Source organism: Eublepharis macularius, chromosome 8, assembly GCF_028583425.1.
Source record: "Eublepharis macularius isolate TG4126 chromosome 8, MPM_Emac_v1.0, whole genome shotgun sequence".
NCBI lineage: Eukaryota > Metazoa > Chordata > Lepidosauria > Squamata > Eublepharidae > Eublepharis > Eublepharis macularius.
Genome location: NC_072797.1, coordinates 134,226,909 through 134,253,468, shown reverse-complemented (window position 1 = coordinate 134,253,468; position 26,560 = coordinate 134,226,909). Strand labels below are relative to the sequence as shown.

The window sequence follows — 26,560 nt, the reverse complement described above, 5'->3', positions numbered from 1 at the left end:
GGCACACATGCTGCCCCCTGATTTGGTGACCAAGAGCAGTGGAGGAGATGATGGGAAGGTAGGGGATAGGTGGTGTTTTTCAACCTGGCCTATTTATATTTGACCTGAATATGACACCCACAAAAAGAATTTGCTGGTTCACACATTCTCCTCTTTCTGTTTTCCTTGTATTTGCCAGACTCTGGGATTCCTTGACGTTAAGTGAGGGTGGCTCCCTCTTTGTATGATAAATCTGTGGAATGATCAAAACATTCTCCTTTCGCCTTATGAATTCTCCTTACAACTAAGTCTGAGAATCATTTATTTTAGGGATATTCCCTGGGCAGTAATATAATCTGTTGCTCCCATGAGAGCATGAGCTTGGGGGGGGGGGGATCACTCACTTGAGCCAAGCAGGATAAATCTTTATTACTTCATCGTCTTTCGGTTTGGTTCTGATGATCCAAGCTTCAGGAACAGCTTCTCGGAATACTGACCCAGGATGGGATTCTTCGGTGGTATCATTCCTATTGATGATGTCTTCACAGAACAAGGCCTGCTGAGTGAATGTCTGAAGTTCGTAGTCTTTCGGATCATCATTTATGTAGTATGCTCTCAAGGCAGCTTCCTACAGCAGCAAAGAAATATACAGCATGGAATCTTGATTTTGAAGACCTGCAACATGAACTCTCTTTAACGGAGACTCTCTTTATAACGGAGACTCTCTTTATAATCCAACTAGGCGCCTGGATCTGCAGGTTTTCCTGGACAACCAAGAAGGGCCATGCCAGTGGCTCAATCCCTTCCTTCCTACCACCCAAAAGCAGCCTTCTGGTAAGTACTATTACCATGTACATCACTTAGTCTAATCTCCAGAGGTGGCACCTCTGGATGGGTAAGAGATTCGACTCAGGGGTTACCAGTATTAACTTGTAAACTAGAAGGAATTTAAAAATCACAACAGTACATAATAATAATATAACATTTGCTTTATATACCACCCTTCGGGACAACTTAATGACCACTCAGAGCAGTTTACAGAGAGTGTTATTATCCTCACGACAATCACCCTGTGAGGTGGGCGGAGCTGAGAGCTTCGAAGAGCTGTAACTAACCCAAGGTCACTCAGCTAGCTTCAAGCAGAGGAGTGGGGAATCAAACCCAGTTATCCAGATTGGAGTCCTGCCACTCTTAACCACTAGGGATGTCTGCTTCAGGTTTTTGATTTGGGTTTTTAACCCGAATTGGGCCCAATTTGTAAAGATTCAGGATTTCCGAATTGGTCCCAGCATTGCGGTGGGGCACTAAGTTTAAAGCAACCCTTTTCTTGCCGCTTGCAAGCTACACAAAAAGGGTTGCTTTGAGCTTCAGTGTGTTCTGTAAAGATTCCCGAATCTTTATGGAGCATACTAAAGCTTTTAAACGCCTGAATCAGCTGCTTTGGGACTTGGGTTATCTCAAATTGTTTTCCCACTTCAGATAAACCCAAAGCAGGACTCCTGAATCTTTTTAGGGTGCAGACCCCTATCAACCACTACACCAAACTGTGCAAAAAATAACAAGAAATGGTATTCCTTAAAGACAATTTAAAAGAGACAGTAGAGATACAGCAGGAAGGAGTTCTTTTCTTGGCTGACAGTCCAAGAGGAAAGACAAGAGTCTTCTGGAAACACGCATCTGATTCACTGTGGCAACTGCATTCCTCAAATGGCTACTTCATTAGACATTATTTGTATTACAAACTCTTAATATTTATTTGATGTTGATGAACACTGGACATTCCAAAAGTAAAACTTACATAACTGGCCACAAAATTAACTTTTTTTTCAGTCCACCAATTTTTAAGTGTGTAGTGTTCCAGCAAGCAAAAGCACTGACATTCTTACCACAACTTCTTCCTGCTTTGCAATTCGTGGAACTGTAATAAGCCGATACTGATTGCGTTTTACGGCATCATTCCCATCGTATATTTTTAACACTTGTTTGCCTACAAAGAAATATTTTAATATTTAATAAGAGAAACAAATTTGTATAGAGGTTCCAGTTATTAAAAGTTTTGAGTAAAATCTGCATTTCAGTTCTATTAGGTTAATACCGAGGATATAGAATTAGAATGTAGCAACATTATGCAGATTCCAAACAAGCTTGGCTTCATTTCAATTGAAGTAATACAGTGCCTTGAAAATGCTGTTTCAAAGAATTTCTTCTTCACCCAATGGTCAATTAAACACAAAGGTGTTCAGCACATGCATGTATGATACTGCCTTTACTCAATCAGGCCATTGGTCCACCAGGATCAATATTATCTACTCAGACAGGCAGCAGCTCTCCAGGGGCACAGACTTCCATATATCCTGAACTTTTTACCTGGAGATGCTGAGGACTGAACGTGACAGCATCTTCTTGGCACGCACAAGGTCTATCACTGAGCCACGGCCCTCCCCTGTGTTTTCAAACTTTTTCAAATTAAAAATAAAACAAAACTGAAAACTACCCACCTACCAGCACACATGCTACTCAGGACAGCTTAACCTCCTGAATGCCTTAGGTCATGGATAATCAGCAAGAGAGAGCATCGCAGTAATGAGTAACTAACAGCAAATTCAAACTGCGAAATCTTATTAAGTATTGTCTGTAGCGGCAATAATAAGTATCAATATAAAGAAAGTAAACTAGTGTCTTATTTTTACTTACAACAACAAAGTATATACTTCTATATTGCCATATACAATCAATTTAGTTACAAGGTTTATGCTCCAGTCCATACTAACAAGGAGAAAGCCTCTTAAAGTGACTTGTACATATATAAATCGTTTATATAGAGGTAGCTTATAGCCAGATTATAATGTGCTGGTGCTCCAATGATTACTCCAATGAAAAGTCCTCAATTCATATATAGTATATTGCACAAACATACATAAAGTACAAATGCATAGATAGCAACTCTATACTACACTATATGTACATTTTAATTATTATACTGTCTTTGAAGGGGTCTGGCTATATGTTCATTATATTTATTACAGTAATGGTGATTCTTTGAAAAAGAATTCTTTCAAAATGGGATATTTTGGATCTAGACACCCTGTCAGAATAATTAATCGCAGCCATCTATGGGACTCCCTATTCGAACTTTTACTCATGGACTCTCGGATACTACAAGGAAGGAGTGTACATGGATTTTGTTCCTCCGTATAGATGATGAATTGTATGTCATTTTTGCCTTCTTGAGAAGTGTACTATAGAGTTACTATCTATGCATTTGCACTTTATTTGTTTGTGCAATATGCTATATATGAATTGAGGACTTTTCATTGGAGTAAACATTGGAGCACTAGCGTTTTATATCCATGTAAAGGGCAGACTATAAAGCCAACCGGGGCAAGGGAAATACTAACACAATGGCATCCCATGTCATCAATTACATATTAGACAAGGGACATAGAATCTCTGGTTATTGCTTACATTCTTGAAAGGGGGTGGTGGTCCCAGGAAGTGATTTCTCATCATGATGTTACCAACAATAGATATGTTATGCCTAAATGTAGGGCTTTTTTTGAGGGGGAACACTCTGGAACACCATTCTGGCTGCACTAGAATCTGCCCCCGTGATTCCTTCCTCCTTTGGCCCTGCAGGCTCCACAGAGGAGGCTAAACTGCTTTGAGTTCATTCAGAGAGAGAGAGAGAGAGAGAGAAAGAGAGAGAGAGAGAGAGAGAGAGAGAGAGAGAGAGAGGGTGCAAGCAGAGCTGCTGGGGCCGGCTCTGCAGAGGAGGTTTAGCTGCTTTGAGTTAATTCTGCTTTTTTCCCATTCCTCTGTGAGTGAGAGAGAGAGAGAGAGAGAGAGAGAGAGAGAGAGAGAGAGCGAGAGCGAGCGAGCTGAGGCCCAGCACTGGCTCTGCAGAGCAGGTTTAGCGGCTCATTCTACTTTTTTTTCATTCGTGAGTGAGAGAGAGAGAGAGAGTGCAAGCAGAGCTGCTGGCGCTGGCTCTGCGGAGGAGGCTTCACTGCTTTGAGTTCATTCTGCTTTTTTTCCATTCCTCTGTGAATGAAAGAGCAAGCTGGGGCCCAGCACGGGCTCTGCAGAGGAGGGTAAGCTGCTTTGAGTTCATTCCGCTTTTTTCCCATTCCTCTGCGAGTGAGTGAGTGAGAGAGAGAGAGAGAGAGAGAGAGAGAGAGAGAGAGAGAGAGAGAGAGAGAGAGAGAGAGAGAGAGAGAGAGAGCAGAGCTGCTAGGGCTGGCTCTACAGAGGAGGTTAAGCTGCTTTGAGTTCATTCTGCTTTCATTTCATTCAGGGTTTCTGTGTATGTGTGCTGCTTTGAATTCATTCTGTTTTATTTTCAGTTGGCGCTGTGTGTGTGTGTGTGTGTGTGCTGCTTTGAGTTCATTCTGCTTTCTTTTCATGGGGAGGTGGGAGCTCTGTGTGTGTGTGTTGAGTTCATTTTGCTTTTTTCATGGGGGTGTGGGGGGATGTGTGTTGCTTTCTTTTCATGGGGATGTGGGGGGGCTCTGTGTGTGCTGCTTTCAGTTCATTCTGCTTTCTTTTCATGGGGGTGGGTGGGGCTGTGTGTGTGTGTGTTGCTTTCATTTTTTTGTTGACTGAAGTTGACATTGTTATGGTTCCCACAGCTTCTGAATGCAGATTGGTTCTGGGTTAGTTAAATATATCAGTTATGGTTATTTTTATTAGTTAAAATATCAGTTATGGTTATTCCAGTTTTATGCTAGGAATGGATAGCTGTGTCCAAGTCACAGAAGGCTTTCATTAATATATTCATCAGCATATAGGTATTCTTATGTCTTAATAGCTGTAATTCAAATGGTTCTCCCCACTCTCAGCTGATTAACATCACTGAAATTGCAGTGGACATATGGGTGTTAAGGAAGTTTTTATGAATATTTGTCTGGGACACGGGAATATTTATGAACATTTCACAGTGTCACAACAGCTTAGCCATTGGTAAGGTAGAGTTGTCAGGCAACAAAAAAAAGCCATTTTAAACTGTATATATCTAATGCAGCTAAAACAGAGTATCTAATTTTGAATTGCTCCAGTAAATCAAAACCCTCCCTGAAAATTTGAAAATTCAATATTCATTAGATTAGGAATTTCAGACTCTGTGGAATTTTGAGAAAGAATTTTAGAATTTTTTTCCTACACTGGCAGAGGGAATCTGTTAGAATTTAGATTTGTGAGATGGGTTTTGGATTTTTAGAGGCCCCCTCCTCCTTGCATATTTTAAAATATGATTACAAAGAAATGAAATGTTTGGGGAAAGGAATGGAGGATTTCACTTTTTGTAGAGAATACGGAAAGGAAACAAACCTTTTCTTGTAATAGTGTAATTTTCCAAGCTTACTAACATTTATCTTATCATAATGCATGGTGCTGGGTTCGGGGAGTGATGTCACTTCCAGAAGTGACGTCATCACGCATTTCCAGGAGTGCAAATGTGATAATAGAGAGTTCCATCACCTCTTTTCCCAGAAAAGAAGCCCAGGGCTCAATCCTAGACTCGTTTTAGGCTCACTTAGCAGCAACATTTATGCAATTAAAGTGTCACTGCAAGCTTTTAACACACCTATAAAACTGATAAAACCAAGAAGAGACCCAGAGGAGTTAGCCATGTTAGTCTGCCTCTGACGAAGAGAACTGTGGCTCTCATAAGCTTATGCTACAATAAATTTAGTCTTAAAAAACCCAAGGAGATCATACTCGTATGTCTCTCTCATTCTCAGCTCTACTTTACAACTCAGAAGACAGAGGAAGACGTTTAAAAAACCCTACAGTGAACAGGAATACGCGCGCAAAAGCAACTTCAATTTTAAAAAAAGGAAAAAAAAGGAGAGAGGCAACTCTCTGAAAACATAATGCTCCAAAAACAACTTCAGTTTCTTTTTAAAAAAAGGAGAGAGGCATAATGCTAAACATAATGATAAAACATAATGCTAAAATTATCCAAAGTAAACAAGGAATAACCACAGCGTATACATCAGAGGCTGCACAAAATTCAAATATAATCATAATATTAATATACAAGCTGCTCAGTATTAAAATACTGGCCTTAACTAAGCCTTCAGATTACATTCATACTCTATCAGAAAAATTAACATGGCCACTAAAAAAGCTGCTTTGAAAAAGCAAGAACAGATTTGTAAAGGAATATAGTGGCTTAAAGTTTGGTCTCACCCTGTAATAGAACTTCTGCTTAAAGTAGGCAAAAAACACCCTCAAACTGAAGAAAAAGCAGCAGCATTATCGCTTTGAGGGTTCGACTTTTTAAAAAAATTACGAGTTATCACTACAACTACAATGCTTCTGCTTTTGTAAATTCATGCCTTGCTTGTTACTTCCCATTCTGGCTTTGCTGAGTATATGTCATTGTCAAAGCTACAAACCGAGAATGGCAATGACCGCTCACAAGTCTTTCACATGCTGCCACTCCAAACTTCCCTTCACCGGTTTGGAGCCTCTCAGGCAGGTAATGGCTGGGTCACCACAGACCATCTGTCTAGCCTCCACTACAGAAAGCAGACAGCCCTTACTCAAATCCTCACAGGGGCCCCCTCTCTCTCAGAGGCTCCACCAGAGAGGCAGCCCATTCCCTGTATGTACATCCCTCCACCCAGCTACTGCCAAGGGCTCTTGAGGAAAAGGGTACTCAGGGATTACTAAATATGCTGCCACCATTTACTTAAACTTGGCCCGTTTAACGTGACCAGAGCATTTGTGTGTGGGGGGGATATTTTTCCTCAGCCAATGACTTCAAGCCATCCAGGGTTAAACCAAACCAAAAAAACCCCTTTATTTACAAGAGGAAACATTAGGGTGAACAGATTTTAAACTAATAAATGAACGGGAGTTAAACAGAGAATGTTTCAATGTAACAGAATAGATTAACAGCCAGCTATCTGTCTGCTGCCTCTCTGAGCAGCATCTGAAATTCTTCTCCTTCAGGAGCTCCCCAAGAGCCTTCTTTCCCTCCAACGGACACAAACTCTCATTGACCTAGCATTCTACCTGCTTCCATTGGCTGTTCACTGGCCCAGCAGTCTGCCTGCTCCCATCAGCTGTTCATTGGCCCAGCATTCTGCCTGCTCCCATCAGCTGTCTCTCAGGAGAGGCAGAGCTGGAGCCAGTCCTCTCTGTCACACCAAGCAACTGCACCTAGAGGATGTCTGGAAATAAGTGCCCCCACCTGCCAAAAGCATTTCATTTGCTAGGCCTTCCTTCACACAAGCAAGCAGTTGCATAACTTTTCATCTAAATGGTCTTCTCACTCCCAACACTACTTTTCCAAGGCTTAGAAGTAGCTGCTGGGAGAGAGGGAGGAAAATCTGCCTCCACCAGCACTTTCTGCTGATGCTGCACAGAACCCAGCTCAATGCTACTAGCCCAGTGCTATCAACAGGTATAAAGTAGTCAAGTGGATACTTATGCTAGTGGGCTCCATTTTGGATGGAGCTGAACACTGCTTCTTAGTACAGAGCCTCACTTGAGCAGAGAGCTTCTTTTATATTATATCCGCCATAATGCTTGAACCTAATATTTAAAGTTAATATTGGAGAACAGAAACAATGTAATTGCTCCACAGCCATCACTTCATTGTTCAAGATTTTCTGTTCATCATTCAAGATTTTCTATTCCTTGGCTCAATCATCAACCAAAAGGAAGAGTGTAATGAAGAAATCAGAAGAAGACTGAGACTTGGAAGAGCAGCTGTGAGGGAGCTAAAAAAGCTCCTTAAAGATAAAGATGTCTCTCTGGGAACCCAGATCAAGATAATCCAAACTATGGTATTCCCATTACTATGTATGGATATGAAAGTTGGACAGTGAAGAGAGCTGAAAAGAAGAAAATGGATTTATTTGAAATGTGGTGCTGGAGGAGAGTTTTGGAAATACCATGGACAGTAAAAAAGACAAGTAAGTGGGTTCTAGATCAAATCAAGCCTGAATTCTCCCTAAAAGCTAAAATGACAAAACTGAGGCTATCGTACTTTGGTCACATCATGAGAAGACAAGATTCTCTGGAAAAGTCAATAACATTAGGAAAAGTGGAAGGCAGTAGGAAAAGAGGAAGACCTAAAACGAGATGGCTGGACTCAATAAAAGAAGCCACATCCTCCAGTTTTCAGGATCTGAGCAAGACTATTAAAGATAGGATGTTTTGGAGGTCTTTCATTCATAGGGTCACTATAGGTCAGAGGCAACTTGGTGGCACATTACACACACACATCATTTCACTTAACCAAACTCAAGGTTAAGATGATTCCCAGCTATTGACTGACTGACTGACTGACTGACTGACTGACTGACTGGATTTCTACCCCACCTTTCTGCCCTCACAGGACCAGCAAAGTGGATAACAAATTAAAACCTTATCTTAAAAGCCACTAAAACACATAAATACATCATTAAAACAATTTCAAACCAGAATTTAAAATATATACAAAAGACAGAAATCACATTTAAAACATTGGGAAAGAAGAGGGGGTCACTGAGTGAATGCCAAGAGAAACAAAAAAGTCTTCACTCATTGGCAGAAGATGGTAACAAAAGAGGACAGGAGAATCTCCCTAGGGAGAGAGTTCCAGAATTTCGGTGCCACTACTGAGAAGGCCCTCTCCCAGGTTGCCACCCACCTAATCTCAAAAGGTGGGGGTACCTGGAATAGGGTCTCCAAAGATGACTGCAGTGATCATAAGGAAGTAAGCAGTTGTAGGACGCCTCCTAGCCTGGGGCAGAATCTGGGGCTGTGGCCCTCTCCTGGGGTGCCTTTTCCAGTCCTTATAAAGTAGGGAGGGCCTCAGAAATGGAGGAAGGAGGCATGTTGTCACCACACCCTAGGTCCCTCTCTTCCACTGGCACTTGGTTACCTCTCAGACCATGAGAGCGTGGCTGTGCCCTCTCCCCAGCCTTCTTTCCTCTGGCCTTTTAAAGGTTATTTTGGGGGATGGATTGCTCCGCCATCCAGCTACCCCACTGGAGGGTTTCCTCCAGGCTCCCAGGCCCTAGGGCCCATAGGGTTTCTTGAACCTTCCTTTAAGCACCTGTCTCATTGGGTCAAAACTCACCCCAGGGTTGGGGCTGTGCAAGCTTTCCAGGAAGAGCCTCCCTGGGCTGCAGCTCCTCAGCTTCCCTGGGATCCTGTGTCAGGGTATCATCCTTCCTACACCTTGCCTGAAGGCTGCCCTGGGCCTTGGCAGCCCATGGTGCCACTGCCCAAAGCCTCCCTCTTTCTGGGGGTGTTGGGCTTGCAAAGCAGTCTCTGCCACTTTCCAGAGAGGTGGGTGGGCTGGGGAAAGCTCTCGCCGCAACCGGTGCAATATTGCATCCGCTGAGGATGGGTCTTGCTGAGCAGGTGATTGCCCCCATGCTTCATAGATGCCTCTGCTGTCCCTGGGTTGAGGGAATCCTGTGACACTGAAGCTTTGCCTCAGAGGAGTAAGACAGCAGCTAATGGGACCAGCCCAGTGGTCCTTCAGGTATGTTGGTCCCAAACCATATAAGGCTTTAAATGTTGGCACCAGCACCTTGGATTGTGCCCAGAAACAGACTAGGAGCCAGTGTGGATGAGCCAAGACTGGAGTGATAACTTTCAGGAGACCCACTCCAATCAACATCCTGGCTGCCACATATAGAGTGCATTGCAGTAATTTAATCTAGATGTAACTAGGGCATGTACTACAATGGCCACATCCTTCTTGTCCAGGAAAGGCCTATGACAGTATAAGACAGCTAAATCAATTTGCAAGAGCGTCACCTACCAGTGACTTACTGTCAGCTTTCTGAAACTGTACTGTGTAATGGTCTGTGTAGTTAAAAACCACCTTATATCTACAGAAAACCTTTCTTGGATAAGATACTTGCTAGTTAGACACCAATTGACCTACTAGAGTCTGTCGAAACCTGGAATTCTTTTAGTGATCCTTGCGTTGAAGTCTCAACATCATCATCATCATCTGTGGAAAGACAAGTTAAGAACTCTGCATTAATGGAAGGCTGCATAAAAGATTTCTTTTAAGATAAGGCTTTGCACTGTAAACAACCCAAAAGGATGGTAATTCCGTGTTGTGTGCACATATTAAAATGATTTTGTTCTGTGAAGCTTGAGCTAAAAAGCCACATGGTCAAATTTGAATTTGGAGCTGTCATTCTTCCTATTTATAATGATATAAGGTAATTTTAAAAATCCAAAAAGCATAGTTTTAAAACAAAGACATTAGGAAATACTGATATTACACTAGATGTACCACTCTTGGGTCTTCCTAAGTTTTGACCAATCCTAGAATAGGAACTTGAAAATTATTGGTTAACACTGAGAACACTCATGAAGTAGGTTAACTTCTAAATCTTTAAAGAATGCATCCATCATACTTAAAAATAACAGCCTGTGATACTGCTTCTGTAAACTGTTAAAAATGACACGTTCCGAAGATTTTCCATTTTGGTTCTTAGTCCTTCAAAAGGTGAAACAAAAATCTCCAGGGCCATTTCCAGATGGCTTACCTGCCTCCGGAACGTCGTGCCACGTTGCGGGGAAAACACGATATTTCGCGTTTTCCCCGCAACGTGGCACGACGTTCCGGAGGCAGGTAAGCCATCTGGAAACGGCCCAGGTTCCAAATTCATAGAAGCAGAGGATGGAGATAAGCAAATATATTATACCCATTGCACTCGTTTCTCTTGCAGCTTTTCAGTTATTAATCCAGTCACCAAATTAACTGAACTACGATCAACGCAAAATCCTTAGATAATATTGCTAAGCAAAAATAGTCTCACACATTTTATCCTTCCCTTCCTCTGAGGAGCTACGGGTGACACATCCTTTTCCATCCTCTGCTTTAGCCTCACAACAACTTTGAGGTGGGTTAGGCTGAGAGAAAGAGAAAGTAAGCACGCCCTATGAGCTTCCTGCCCAAGAGGATCAGAACCTGGAGCTCCTGTACAATACGCTAACCCCCACAGCACACCTACTATTCACATAATGTGAAGCAATGACTTGAATGGTGTCACTTTGGGACACAGGTGAAAGGAAGTCAAAACACTGAAGGCTGCTGCCAAATTAGTAAGATAACAGAGCAATAAACAAAGAAGTGCTGACCATTCAATATATTTTGATATTTTCTGCATGCTTCAATGTATTCATCACAAACAAGACGGTGGTATTTTTAATGGAATTTTTCTTTATTTAGACTATAAACAATAACAGTTTTTTAAAATTATCTTTGGCTTTTGTTTTATCCTTTCTGACACTCCTTGTGCATTGTTATGTATTCTAACATTTCCATGAAACAATGAAACATCAAAATAAAATTTGGCAAACATGTTCAGGACACAACTGTATATTTCAAATTTAAACCCATTCTCAAGGGATCACACAAGAGACACTATAACGTTATTATCTACCTTGAACATGCTCATGATCTGTCTAGGTTCACAGAAGAAGCACTGCTGACCATCTGACAGCCATGCTGGTTCTGTGAACCTGGGCAGATCATGAGAGAGAGGACAGGAAGGGTCACATCAGTGCTTAGTTCTCGCGGCCCCTTCTTACATGCCCAGAGTAAGGCCGATCACCATCTTGGTGTCAGGAAGCAATTTTCCCCAGGCCAGTTTGGCTAGGGATCCTGACTAGAAGTGGGCACAAAGTGGGCTTGCAAGCGGTGACCAGAGCACTTTTCAAACTATCCCTGGATCACGGGGAGGGGGGGGAGATCCCCTCCACTCCCCATGATCCAGGTGGAGTGTGGAAGGGCGCTTGCCCACTCCTACTCACAGCCTCGTTCTCCTGCCATCACTTTCGCACTCCCCACACTGGGTTCAGCTGATTGGCTTCGGGGCGTGTGAAATTGACAGTCCCCTTCTCCTGCCACCCGTGAGCAGCAGGAGAAGGGGGCTATCACTTCCACACACCCCGCGCTGGGTTCAGCCGATCAGCTGAAGCCGGTGTGGGGTGTGTGAAACAGACACTTCTCCTGCCACTTCGGGGCGACAGAAGAAGGGGGCTATCAGGTTTAAACACCCTGCACCAGCTTCAGAAATTGGCTCCGGGCATTTGAATTCCACAAACCGATTTGTGAACTGGGAAAAGTTCGTGGAAGTTCATGGTTCGTGGTACAGTGACGAACCACGAATCACATGGGGGTTTTTTCGGTTCGTGCCCGTGTCTAAATCTGACAGTGTTATGCCATCTTCTGGGCATGGAGCAGGGGTCACTGGGCGTGTGGGGAGGGGAGATAGTTGTACATTTCCTGCATTGTGCAGGGGGTTGGGCTAGATGACCCCAGAGATCCCTTCCATCCCTATGATTCTAACAGCAAGGCACCATAATGAAACTTGGATATGTTTGTTAAATACAGAATTTCCTTTTGAGCTCCACCTTGATCCCAGCACCTGTATTCAAGGTAGCTATGAAGAGGGAAACAGCACTGCCTCCTGATCCTCCCCCCACCCCCACTTGCCCAGGGAAAGTCTCACTAATATTGTTCCCTTTTAAGAAATTCTTCACACCCATCATATCAGATTTCTTCTGTGAGCAATTAAAAGGTGAGTGTGACAAACAATAGTTTGACAAACATGCACATCATACAGCAAAAAAACCAGAAAGTTGGGTCTGGCTTTGGCTCCCAGCAGTGGAGTGCACATAACCCGAGAGTACAAGTGGAATGATGAGCCTGGACTTGTTGCTGTATAATCTGTGAAACAGCCCTGACAACCTGCTAGCAGGGGGTGGGGGGAAGAACTGAAGACTAATCAAGGTTCTGTATCAGCAGAAACTAGGAAGAACAGATGACACACACTGCAATCCTAAGAAGAGTTACTCCAGTTTAAGCCCGTTGACTTAGACTGGAGTAACACTTCTTAAGACTGCACTGTCAGTTACTCTCTGCCCTTCTTCAGTATAACCAGTACAGCCGGCGAACAAGGATGCCTGCTACATGCTTTAGGCTGATCCTGCACTGGGCAGGGGGTTGGACTAGATGGTCTGTATGGCCCCTTCCAACTCTATGATTCCATGATTCTATGTACATGAGTTACAATTTTAGGCCAAGAGGAGCAGGGACAGTTTGCAGCCTCAAACAACTGCAGTGGCAGATCTGGAGTGTGTACTCCAGGACTCCTTGCAATGCTGGGGTGCGACTCCCCCACCCCACCACATACTGCGTCAGTCCCTGGCATGTAAACCCCTCAAGCCCCTCCACAGTGAACACACGTTGGTTCCAGCAGAATCAGCTTTATTAGGATCTATGCAGTTCAGGTCTGTTCTCCATCATGGAGCTTGACAGAAGTGACCATTCAAATCGAGCAGTCTCTGTTATCGTTGATTTTTCCCGCGCTCCAAATGACAGTTAGGTTTTGGCGTGCAAGCCTACAAGAGTTCTGTGAGAATCTATTCAGTTATGACTTTGTATTAGATATACAATGCCTACCTCCCAGCATTTGGGAACAGGATTGGAAATTGGAATCTAGGCACATCAAGGTCACGGCTAGCCGAGATTCGCATATTTCTCTAAGATAACAAGAGAGGCCCTTTCTGGGACCTAAGGAAGTAACGTCTGCAATCTGGTTACAGAGGATCAGAGAGAGCTACACCGCAATTCAGAAACAAAGCAGTATAGCTGAAGCTTCAGCATGTTGTGGCACAAACATTATAACCAGGGGTCATTTCGTAGAAAAAGAGCTGGAGGAACTTATTAGCATAACTCATTAGCATATGCCACACCCCTCGACATCACCGGAAATGTGTCATTAGCATAACTGATTTGCATATGCCACTCCCCCAATATCACTTATCCTGGCTGTTTTGGACCCAATCCTGGCCATTCAGGTCCGAAAATGGGCCCCAAATGGTCAGGATGGGGCCACTGCTGAGCGGGAGAGTGATCCACCACTCATCAGAGGCCCGATCCAGGCTGTTTCATCCCTAATCCAGGCCAAAATGGGCCCAAATGTCCGAGAGTCAGGTGGGCGGGGCCACCTGACATGTGACCTCTCTGGGGAACTGCTGGAACTGTGTTCCGGCGCATTCCCCCTCAAAATGAGCCCTGATTATAACAAACAGACAATCATGACATGGCTATACACAGACACGACATTCTGCTTCATTAGTGTACCCAAAAAGCCCCAAGTGCAAGTCTTGGATTGTCAAGCTGCCCCTCAACAGGGATGATAACAGAATGTGATCAACAAGATCTAAGATGATAAAGGGGGTGGGGTTGAACTTCCTCTGGTGGGCGGTAACTTAATGCTTTAATGCTTCAATTCAACATTCTTCACAAGTGGGTATCAAAGGGGCCATAGCATCAAAATCGCAGGAGGTCATAGCCCCTCTCTATACTGCCTTGGTCAGGCCACACCTGGAGTATTATGTGCAGTTCTGGAGGCCTCACTTCAAAAAGGATGTGGACAAAATCGAGAGGGTGCAGAGGAGAGCGACGAGAATGATCAGGGGTCTGGAGAGTGAGCCCTACGAGGAAAGGCTGAGGGCCTTGGGAATGTTTAGTTTGGAGAAGAGGAGGTTGAGGGGGGACATGATTGCTCTCTTTAAGTATTTGAAAGGCTGTCATTTGGAGGAGGGCAGGGAGCTGTTCCAGTTGGCAGCAGAAGGTAGGACCTGATGCAATGGGCTTAAATTACATGCACAAAGGTACCGGCTGGATATTAGGAAGAACTTTTTCACAGTCAGAGTAATTCAAAAGTGGAATCAGCTGCCTAGGGAGGTGGTGAGCTCCCCTTCACTGGCAGTTTTCAAGAGGCTGGATGAATATTGGTCAGAGATGCTTTAGGCTGATCCTGCACTGGGCAGGGGGTTGGACTAGATGGTCTGTACGGCCCCTTCCAACTCTATGATTCTATGATTTTTAATGGAACCGAGTGCTCTTTATACAAAGAGTCAGTTTTAGGAATATAATAGTAAAGTAGCACCTTTAAGACTAACCAACTGTACTGTAGCATAAGCTTTTGAGAACCACAGTTCTCTTCGTCAGATGTGTGACTCCTTTGGTTTTAGTAGTATGTGATGGTAAAGATGCACTTTGAAAAATCAGTAGTATAAAGATTACTTTTCCACTACAGTATATCTCTTCCATATAAATTGATCATAAGTACGTGTTTTTCTTTCTGGATTCCCTCTGCATAGGACTTTCAGCGAAGTTTCTCTCTCCTCTCTCTCTCAAGGTTGAAAGATTAACACAAAGGTTAGGATCTTTTTTTAAAAATCTGTGACAAAAGCAGGACAGCATGACTCAAATGACCACGTTAAATTATGTCTTACAGCGCTTGTCAGCCAATTTAAATCATTTAAACTAAAAAGTTTGATCATTAAATGCTTCCTAAGTATACTATTCCTAAATATCATTACTTATTTTTAGGTAACTTAAAACGGTCTCTACAGTCATGCCAGGTGCTGGTTGGAACCAACACTAGAAGGTGGTTCTTATTCTTTCCTGGGCTCTTTTCTGCTTAGGTCTGGCTCTTGTCATACAATTATCCTGTCCTATATCACCCTTACCTCACAAGAGTAAACAATCTCAGCCCAAAGCAAAGGCAGGCACCAGGGGCTCTGAATCTCACTAAAGGTCCCGGCAAATAAAATGGCCTCAGAGCACCTCCGAAAATTTCCTAGAGATGCTCTGCTAGCTCATTCTACCTAATGCCAAGTGGGTTTCTTGAAGCAGAGGGAGAACCTGGTAGGGGGCAATCTGCGGACTGCAACCGGCGCAGGGGGCCACATGGAAAGCGAAAGTTCCATCCTGTTCTACCAGGATCTGGAAAAAACATTAAACAGGGGGAACAGCATTATTTCCTAAAATGAGGCTCTGCTCGAGAGAAGTTTACCCCAACAGGCTAGCCTGCAAATCAGAGCTGAACCCCACTAGCAGTGTGGCAGGCACAACAGAGTGCATTGTTTATCTTTGTTTAAATAACCACAGCTGGCAATAACAAGCAAGTTTATTTTCATGACCACTGGGGTTCACACTAAATTTAAAGCTGTTAACCATTAAAGACTCGGATGCACAGCACTCTCCAAGATGTGCAAAGTGCTGAAATACAAAAAATGAACATGATCAAAGTGATTTTACTTGAGCAGGGTTTTTACAAAATCTAACATGCCCCATGTTTGAGACAACTGAAGAAACTGAAAATCAGAGAAAATATACATCATTGACCCTAGGTGGCAGTAAAATATCACTCTAGAAGCTTCACAAAGTCATCAGTAAAAGCAAAACAAATGAAAGGGGTGTGTGAGAGGGACAGACTTTGGCCACCAATTGAAAACACTTCCACATTGTGTTATACAATTTTCTCAGATTACCAAAGAAATCATCAACTTGAATTTTTGTCATTATTTTAATGTTTTTCCAGTACAGGATTAAAAAAAATCTAATTGTTATGTTATTGAATAAATACCTAGTGAGTTAAAAAAATAAAAGCAAAGCTAGGAACAGAAAGGTGAAAAGTACATACTAAGACCTATGCTTGCTTTGTGGCCCACTGCTACAGCTTTGCTGTACATAAAAGCAACTCACAAACACCAGCACAACAATCAGCCCTGCTCAAATTTAGCCATTCCTCAGAAGTCATCGACTTTGTAGGAACATTTTATTCTAATAAAATGTAGCACGGGGCTATCTATTTCCTACAAAATAGCAAACGCCTTTCCAAAAAGTGAATAGGATTCTTTGAAATTCTGATCCTAGTTACCTCTTTCCTTAATAAATGAAATTGTAAAGTTACTATTCATAGAATCATAGAGTTGGAAGGGGCCATACAGACCATCTAGTCCAACCCCCTGCCCAGCGCAGGATCAGCCTAAAGCATCTCTGACAAGTATTCATCCAGCCTCTTCTTGAAAACTGCCAGTGAGGGGGAGCTCACCACCTCCCTAGGCAGCTGATTCCACTTTTGAACTACTCTGACCGTGAAAAAGTTTTTCCTAATATCCACCTTTGTGCATGTAATTTAAGCCCATTGCTTTGCGTTCTACCCTCTGCTGCCAACTGGAACAGCTCCTTGCCCTCCTCCAAATGACAGCCTTTTAAATATTTAAAGAGAGCAATCATGTCCCCCCTCAACCTCCTCTTCTCCAAACTAAACATTCCCAAGGCCCTCAGCCTTTCCTCGTAGGGCTCAGTCTCCAGACCCCTGATCATCCTCGTCGCTCTCCTCTGCACCCTCTCGATTTTGGCCACATCCTTTTTGAAGTGAGGCCTCCAGAACGGCACACAATACTCCAGGTGTGGCCTGACCAAGGCAGTATAGAGAGGGGCTATGACCTCCTGCGATTTCGACGCTATGGCTATTGCTAAAAAATTCTCAACCATGACACCAAGGTAACCATAATATAACGGTAAGCTCACTTTTGACCCACAAAGACCTGAGAAAACCTTTTTCTCCCAGAAACACGCGCACATGTGCATATTGCTAAAACTGTGCATGCTTGGAAAATGCACAGATGGACTGAAGGAGGCCCGTGTGTCATTGGTTACTTAGCTGTACTTTCAACTGCTTCTCCTTTTAGAAATCACTGTTCCTTTGGCAATAAACAGCATGGCAGCTTCATAATAATAATTTGTTATTACAGAATTTACTAATAGCAAACACACATACAAACAGTACAGTCTTAAGCAGAGATGAACCCTTCTCAGTCCAATAAACTTAATGGGTTTAGAAGAGCATAGCTGTGTTTAGAACTGCACTGTACAATTCCTAATGAAACCAACAGTTTAACATTATGCATTCAGGCTTTACCTGGTTCCATCTGTAAGCTTTCAGATATCCGAAAACAGTGCATTTTACTGAAGTTGCGAGAAAATAAGCGCACACGGTTTGGAGGAAGAATCATGTTTCTTAGCCTTCCAAATGTACACTCTGGAGGTACAATCACATAGCAAGCGGCATGAGCCTACGGAAATACAGCACAAAGTTCTTGTAAAAAGCCATTTAAATCCTTATTGAATTTCTACTGATAACTGTAGCTGGACATGGCATTCCTCGTGGCTTTTTTCCCCTTGCATTTCCCTAAAAGTAAAAGGTCATTAGTGAATATCAGTAAACTTGTTTTCTCAAACTGAGATTCCTATGAGAGTTCAGAAGCAGAGACCTGAGGGGGAAATATACCTTAAGTTTTGGGGAGCATTGGGAAAAAAACCAACTATGAAATATTTTTGATTTTGGAATGAATGGAATGCTTTTAAAAACAAGGTTTACTCATTCAAAATGTGCAGTATGAAGATTTTTGTGTAAGACACTTGATAGCATTGTGTGTTATGTGCCTTGATCTGGCATACCTATGGGGCCACCTCCCCCCCCCCTAGGTTCTTCCCTGGCAACTTCACTCATCTGAACAGGGGCTCCTGCAGGTGCCAGCCTGCACATGGGCAAAATCAACAGCAGCCCATACACGGGCTTTCTCTATGGTGGCCCCTACCCTGTAGAACAGCCTGCATGAGGAGGTCAGGAGAGCCCCCACTCTCCTAGTTTTCTGCAAATTATGCAAAACTGAATTATTCAAAAAGGCTTTTGTATTGTAGGGAGGGGCTCTCAGATGCTTCACTAATGAGTTAAGGACCATAGACTTCACCACTATGTTGCCTTACGTACTACCTGTTGCCTTAAATATGTGCTCCTATGAGCTACCTGTGCTTCATGGTGTCAAATGTCAGCCTTAGAATTACTTGCGTCCTGTTTCAGCATTGCTTTAACTCTGTACTGGATTCTTGCTAATGCGCTGTCTTTGTAAACTTGTGTTTATTTACCCTATGGCATTGTTTTTAGAAATGTCCTTGAAATTGACTATACTAATCTCACACTGTGTGATTCACCTCGAGTCTCAGTGAGAAAGGCAGACTATAAATGTCATAAATAAAAATAAAATAAATCACACAGGTCTCTGGAGAAGCAATACATAAACTTGCAAACTAAATAAATAATTTTATACTTCAAGTCTGAATAGTAATCTAATCAACCCTGAGCTGTTGGGATAAAATGGGTGACATCACCCTGAAATTTGGCTATATGAAAAAGCAGCTGAAGTTTTTTAAAAGTTCCAAAAGGAACCACAGTTCAATTACAGAGCATTCCAGGTTCGTTTCCTGACATTTCTAATTAATAGGATCCCAGGTAGCAGGACTGGGAAAGACCTCAGCATGAGATCCCGGAGAGCTACTATACATCTGAGAAGTCAGTCCTCGGGTACACAGGTCTGACTGGGTGGAAGGAAACTTCGTATGTTCACATAAATGTGTTTTGGTTTTAAGTCTGATATAAAGCAAATAAGCAATAGCTTAAAGCTGAGTATGTCAATTGAGAAAAAAAAATTCAAACACAAAACATATTCCACAACATGAAGCACTGTCAATATTTAGTCACTGAAAACATACAAAAAATTTGAAGACTGATGATCAAAGGGACATATCTCTTGTTTTGCTAAAAGCAGTGATTCATTTTCTGTTTTCTTAAACATACTGTTCTTATAAAAGTATGCCTTACACAGTTAGATTAATTTTTTCCCCAAAATATGAAAACCATTTATAGGTCTAGGTCATGCTGGTTTTTACAGACTACGGCCACTGCTCTTTGTGCATATTTCTGAATTTTTCAGTATTAAAATTTGCTGTTTAGGACTTTGTGACTCAACAATACTTTTTATCATATCTTTAAATGGAACACGGTTATAAATTTCATAAGGATTTTGACTGGGCCATTAAGTAGGTTCTAAACATTGAACGACGCACACATACATACCAAAATGCCGCACCACTCGCATCTCATACCCGAAAGCACCTCCGCAGAGCCACATGTTTTCCTGCACACTTTGCAGCGCGCACCGGATGGGAGATTCCCCTCCCTCCAGTGATGATGGTATATATCCTATAAAAAAAAAATGCACCATGCAAGTCAGTTTCAAATATTTAACCTTTTAAATAAAATAGCCACACAAAGCACACCATCAAAATATTATTTGCATTTAAAATATGAAGCCTGGAAGAAATTGTTTAGTATAAAGAATAAGAGCTTCAATGTGAAATATATGTTAAAATAAACAGAGACTATATAGAATCATAGGGCTAGGGGAAGGGATCTCTAGGGTCATCTAGTCCAACCCCCTGCACAGTGCAGGGCATTCACAACTACCTCCCCTCCCCCCCCCCCCACACACACACCTGCTCCATGCCCAGAAGATGGCAAAACACCATCAGGATTCCTAGCCGAATTGGCCTAAGGGAAACTGCTACCTGACCCCAAGGCTTTTTTCTCAGCTAGGAGGGCGGTATTGTAGGAAAAGGGTCCCAGGTGTTTCGCTAATGAGTTAGGAACCGTAGACTTCACCTTTATGTTGCCTTACATATTATCTGTTGCTTTAAATATGTACTCCTATATACTACCTGTGCTTCATGTTGTTTAATGTAAGTCCTAGAATTGATCATGTTCTGTTTCAGCAATTCTTCAACTCCATATTGGATCCTTGCTAATGTTATGTCTTTGTAAACTTGTATTCATTGACCCTATGACACTGTTTATGGAAATGTTCTTGACACTGTATGGAAATGTCGCCCATGTCCTTGCTACTGATTGTACTAATCTCACAATATGAAATCCACCTTGAGTCTCAGTGAGAAAGGCAGAATATAAATGACATAAATAAAATAAATAAGGTGGCAATCGGCATTACCCTGGGCATGTAAGAAGAGGCCACGAGAACTAAGCACTGATGTAAACCTTCCTGCCCTCCCTCTCATGATCTGCCTATATGTTACACTGCAGAAGAATCAGAAGGGTTATTAAGTAAATCTACTCCCTAAGCTTCTAAAACCAAAATCATTATACGTACATGATCCTGATGGCCATCTTGATGGTTCTGACGACAGTCGCTGCAAGCAAACGGGGCGCAATCTGTATGTACGTGTAGCTCACATACTGAAAGCAGATTTAAAAGGAAGTGTTCTTTCATGCTTGCTTATATCTGCACATTGTCTTGTCTCCCATTTTACTCTTAGAAGGTTTCACCATCTTTCTAACACAGCAATGCTGAAAGAGTCTGACCTCCAGTTCAAAAAGTGGGCTTTGAGGGACAATAAACCAGTGGTAGAGCCTGTGATTTGCCATGTCAGAGGTTCCAATATCAATTCCTAGCATTGCCAGTCAAAACATTATAGGTGGCAGAGAAAATCTAAGAGCTTGGGCAGCCATTACCAAAGTAAAAAACACTGTGCCAGAAGAAACAGCAGTCTGACAACGATAAATGCTTCTTTGAGATTACAAGGATGTCAGGATTTTATCTTAAGAATAACCTTTGAAACTGCCACCTCTTTCACTATATACAACATTAAATGTCCTGGAAGGAGCGTGCCCCCAACAGGGGATATTGACTTCTGTGGCAGCTCAACATTAGCACTATGACACTGCTAGAGATACATTAGCTGTTGGGGAAAGGAAACACCGTTTCTTTCTTTTTGACCTTTTCGCCCTTCTAAACCATTTTTTCCCCAGTAAATCCATAGTCCACAGTCAGTCTTCTGTCAATTAACACCCTCATCCATCTCTGGAGAGGTATCAGAACACGTCCTGGTATGCCTTATTTCAGCTTTACCTTCACAACGAAACGCTGGAGTCTCTAACTGCTTTCTGCAGACAGCACAAAACTTTCTCTTATAGTGTCCTGGAGGTCCTAAACAATGTGCAACTGGAACCTGCATGGAAAAACAAGAATGCTTTAACTATACAGTGCAATTGCCTCTTGTGTAAGTTTGGCATGTAAAAAAAGAAGCCTCGCTAATTTGGAGAGTTTGGGTTACTGTACGATCAGTAACATCCAATCAGAAATTAAAGCTTGTTACGTAAGTATACAAACATACAAGAAATACCAATTCATATTTTGTACTGATATAGACAGTGACGGCAGCAAATTCATTAGTAGGGATAGCTGAAGAATAAAGGGTAGAATTGCCAAGCGGGTGCCTGTGAATCTCAGGAGCTTTGAGGGGCAGAGCCATGGGCGAGCATCGCAGACACTGTCACATCACACACACAGCCCCCCTCAATGTTTAAGGAATTCCACCAATATCAATATTAAAGAACACAGAGATTACAGAAAATTCCTGGAGTGGTGTGGATGCTAGGTTGCACAAGTATTGCAAATGGCATGTTTTCTCCTGCTGTTCAAGTAATTGAGCACGGGCAACTGAGGGCAGAGGTGGGAATTTGCCTGCCCCAGGTGGGCACATGGTAAACCTAAAGCACTCAATATCCACACAGTGTAGGAGAGTCCAAATATTCTCTTGAGTAGAGGCAATTTCAAGTGACTGAATAATCCTAAATGAAGAATAATCTTCTGAGTTCTGGTTCTGTTCTGACGGGTTGTCTAGATCGTTATTGAACCCGTTTCAATTCATATCTTTATCAAAGAATACACAGACAGAACTCCATTTGTAGAAATTCCTTACAGCAAAGTCATACGTGTCATTTGCGAAGAACCAATCACAGTGATGGATATTGAGTGCTTTTGACCCTTGTTTGTTGGATGTTATGTATACTGTTGCATGCTTCCCTTATTGGTGCTAATTGATGCATTTGCACTTTAATATAAATGTGCAATATTGAATATATAAATGTTTACAACAGCACTTTAGCAGCAGCACTTTACATATACTTGCATACAGGGTCCTTTAAATATAGCATCTATATGAATGATTGCTCCAACTGTGTTCTAAGAGTCATAGAATTCTGCTTGCCTTTATTGTCTATGTAATCAATTTATAGATATTCACTTAATTATTGCATTGATAAGGTTTACTTTGTACTAAAATGTTTGTTAGTACGTTTGTTAGTGGGTATCTTTGTTTGTTCATCTGGGGTTTCCTCATCCTCAGTGACCCCTCCTTTCTGACCTATGTTTGAATTACTGTTTTTCCGTTTTTAAATACGTATTTCAGTTTTGATTTTAATCAATTTTATGCTGTTTTTATAATGCTTGTTTTAGCTGTTAGTCACTCTTGAGGCCCTGATGGAGCAGAAAGGCAGTGTAAAAATTTGTAAATAAATTTATTTTGCCTTTAAGTGCCTGCCTGCAATATCGTTATCTTTCAGGTCACTGCAGCTGTTCCTTGCCCAGATTTTCTTGCTCCTCCTCCACTATGGGCCAAGCTACAAGTGAGGAATGACACTTGAACGGCAAGTGAACAGACTCACATATATTCCTCCCTGTTCACTTGCGCTCCACTCTATCACTACGTGGGAGGAATGCATGTGGGTCTGTTCACTTGCCGTTCAAGTGTCGTCTGTCACCTGTAGCTTGGCCCTATGTCACTAAACAGAAAGGCTGGGCTCACTGGTGCATAACAACTGGGTACACTTTTAGTGCTCAAGTGAGATGTGACATTTCGCTTTTGGAGGCAAAAGCAACAACAATGCCCTATGAATAGGGAAAACACAAAATAAACACTGAAGAGTTTAATTTGCCTAATGGGGAAAGAGAATGAAATTCAGAGCCTGTACTACTGGGGCTAGAGGCCCTGAAATCCAGAAAACCAAATACATGTGAGGAAAAAAAGCACACACGACGCAGCCCCCCCCCCTCCATACAAAAGTAGAAAAGAAAGAACCAATTTAAAGAAAGAAAAATTTGCACATCAGTTGCAAGCAATGTAATTCCCACCACAAGATAAGGGCAGGGGTAACGCCAGGCACCTCAACCCAGGCTCAAAAGACATTTTCTCTGCAGCACAAGAATTGCAAATGGAATGTTCTCCCTCCCTTATGCTATCAAACTATACCACTTCTACTAAATCGCTCTCTCTCACCCCCCCCTGTCTCTCTCACACAAATTCCCCTTGCTTCCCATAAGTGACAATTTTAATTATTCAGTCCAATAATATCCTCCCTGCCTGCCAAGGATGCTACGGAAGTAGGGACCATGTATTCTGCTCTCAAAGACTTAATTATCCTGGTTCTTAATATTCACCACGGACAGATAAGCGTGTCAGTTCTGCATGGTAATACATAAAGCACCCTGGGAAAGAGGTATAATTTTTGGTTCTCATTTATTATTGAAAAGCTTTCCCGAACGCTATCCTGGTATAAGTTACTAAAATCAATTTGCATAAGTATATGGAGCAATCATACCCCAACAATGCTTTTAAAGCTATCGTAAAGACTTTCATACATTGAACCAGTATCTACTCAACATTTAGCACTGGGATTTTTCTCTATTCCCCAAATATCCTTAAACATTTTGCTTCCAATGACTTCTAGCTTTCCACCATAGTTTTATTTCTAGACCTAGAGCTCACTCTTCATAGCCATTTGGAAATTCTTAAGAAATTGAGGGTTTAGAAACAGACTGTTTTCAAAAGAATATGTAGTAAGATCATTAAAATGTACAGCTAAAACTGTAAAGGGTGAATGTGATTAAAAACATCTCCTGTATCTCCTGCTCAATATACACCCAACACACCAATTTGTCACTGGGTAGCCTGTGAAATGGCTCTGAGAGCATGCAGGAAGAGGCAAGCGCATTTACAGCAGCAAACGCCAGAAGAAGCCTGTTCGTGAAATCCTAGAATGGGCTTATTTATATCAAGGAGTCGGTTGCAGCTCCTGTCACTTGATGTATACTGTGGGTATTCATACATTAACAAATACCTGTTTAAATTTCACATTTTTTCATGTTTACCACTGCAAATGTCAGCATACACATAATGCGTGAATCAATTATGCAGACTGCTTTATGGTAGAGCGGTAAGCCAAAATGTGCAGGACAAGAAAATGAGAATTCTGGGTTTGTGTTAACAAAAAGGTAAATCATATGGGCAGCCAGAGAAAGTTTAAAACGTGGATTTTAGAAAAAACCATTTGTTTAAAAATATTAAAAGCTTTTTGCATGTAAGTTGCTAAAAATGAGCACAAAAACAAAGCAAAATATGATTTGGTTATAAACAGTAGAAGTACTAACAGCTATTTATGGCACAAGGATGCCTGGTCTATTTTCAGCTATCTTCAGTAGTTACACTTCCTGTTTCAAATTTTATAAGGGTTTCCCTCTGCACCACATGCTTTCATTGTGTTGATAACTTTAAAACAATGATATATGCACAGTTGCAAAGTTTAAAACAATATACCTGGCCAAAGACTGCAGAAAAATTGTTTACCCTAGAAGGAAGGTCAGTAGAAAGTTGTAAAATTGTTATCACAAAAAAGCTCTGTTGAATGTGTAGCTCAATCTGACCCCCAGCCTAATTAGCACTTCAAAACTGCGCTCAGTGCAGGTGCAAGTGAAATAACAATAAAAACAATGAGCATGCACAGAGCACATGCCAGTTATCAAACAACCACATCCAGCCTATATATAGTCTGGGGTTTCAAGATATTGCTTCCTTGTTAGCAGGGCTTTTTTTCTAGAAAAAGAGGTGGTGGAACTCGGGCCGTCCTCGAAGAAAATGGCCACATGGCTGGTGGCTCCGCCCCCGATCTCCAGACAGAGGGGAGTTTAGATGGCCCTCCGCACCAGGCGGCATGGAGGGCAATCTAAACTCCCCTGTCTGGAGATCAGGGGGCGGGGCCACCAGCCATGTGACCATTTTCAAGAGGTCCCAGAACTCTGTTACCTATCTGAGTCTGAGGCCTTCTCAAAAATAAAATCCAGTCTTTGGGGATTAGAGTTACAAACTCTCTATAGTTCTGCTAATAGAACTTGCTCTCCCCTAAACTTGGGGATTTTCCCTAATGTAAGTTTCCCAGCAGTATACCTTTACCAACTCCTGGCTCCCAATCTACGTACAGCCTTTTCTCTGGCCAGATTTAATGTTCTTCCTTCAGCCATTTTATCTGGCAGATTTCACGGGATTTATTATTATAGCAGGTGTTGTCCTTGTTTGATGGACTGTGTTGAAACTGTCTCCCATGTTCTTCTCCAGTGCCCTTTTTATCTGGCGCCACACCGGGATCTTCTACGTCCTGTATTAGCCCAACTTTCAGAGTTTTCTGATGATTTTAAGGTTCAGTTCCTGCTTGACAACGCAGATGGGGAAATAACTGAAATAGTAGCTAAGTTTCTCTACAGTGCCATGGCTATACGCCCTGACAAGTAATATTCTGTACTGGTTTTGCTGCACTGTTGCCCTGCTCCTATCTGTATTTTAATCTCATTTTGTATGGAGTCTCTGTATTTAAAATTTTATATTTTATATATGCCAATAAAGGCTTGCTTGACTTGAGAACTCTGTTACACCGCGTTCCTGCTGAAAAAAAGCCCTGCTTGTTAGAGAACAAATTCCAGGAAGGAAACAACCCCAATAACCTTAAGAGATTAAGCGCACTCCAGGTCGGACTGGGGGACTTTCACCTGTCTCTAATACCATCAAAAACATGTAAATCCATTGAAGTCAGCATCATTAGCAATACAAATCGAGCTTGAGAAGAGGATTGTGTAAGGATGTTTACACAGTAAACAATTTGTTCATCAAGGTACAAACTGGAGGCAATTAAAAGCAGCTGCATAGAAACAAATGAGGAATAATACTTATCCAAACAAGGTGTTAATACAATTTATTCTGCTTTAGGAAACAAACCAAACAAAA

At 42.1% G+C, this 26,560-nt stretch overlaps 1 protein-coding gene across 2 annotated transcripts in view; it reads right to left on the bottom strand.

Moving 5' to 3' along the window:
• DGKQ (diacylglycerol kinase theta) overlaps positions 1-26,560 on the bottom strand; it is an 83,481-nt gene that overhangs the window by 30,841 nt on the left and 26,080 nt on the right. For both annotated transcript variants that reach the window (XM_054986843.1, XM_054986844.1), the window contains 7 exons: positions 21,577-21,676; positions 20,818-20,903; positions 19,731-19,856; positions 17,736-17,889; positions 9,875-9,943; positions 1,866-1,966; positions 384-607 (listed from right to left, as the gene is read on the bottom strand). In XM_054986843.1, coding sequence (XP_054842818.1) covers positions 384-607; positions 1,866-1,966; positions 9,875-9,943; positions 17,736-17,889; positions 19,731-19,856; positions 20,818-20,903; positions 21,577-21,676 — 860 coding nt within the window. The remainder of the gene's footprint in view (positions 1-383; positions 608-1,865; positions 1,967-9,874; positions 9,944-17,735; positions 17,890-19,730; positions 19,857-20,817; positions 20,904-21,576; positions 21,677-26,560) is intronic.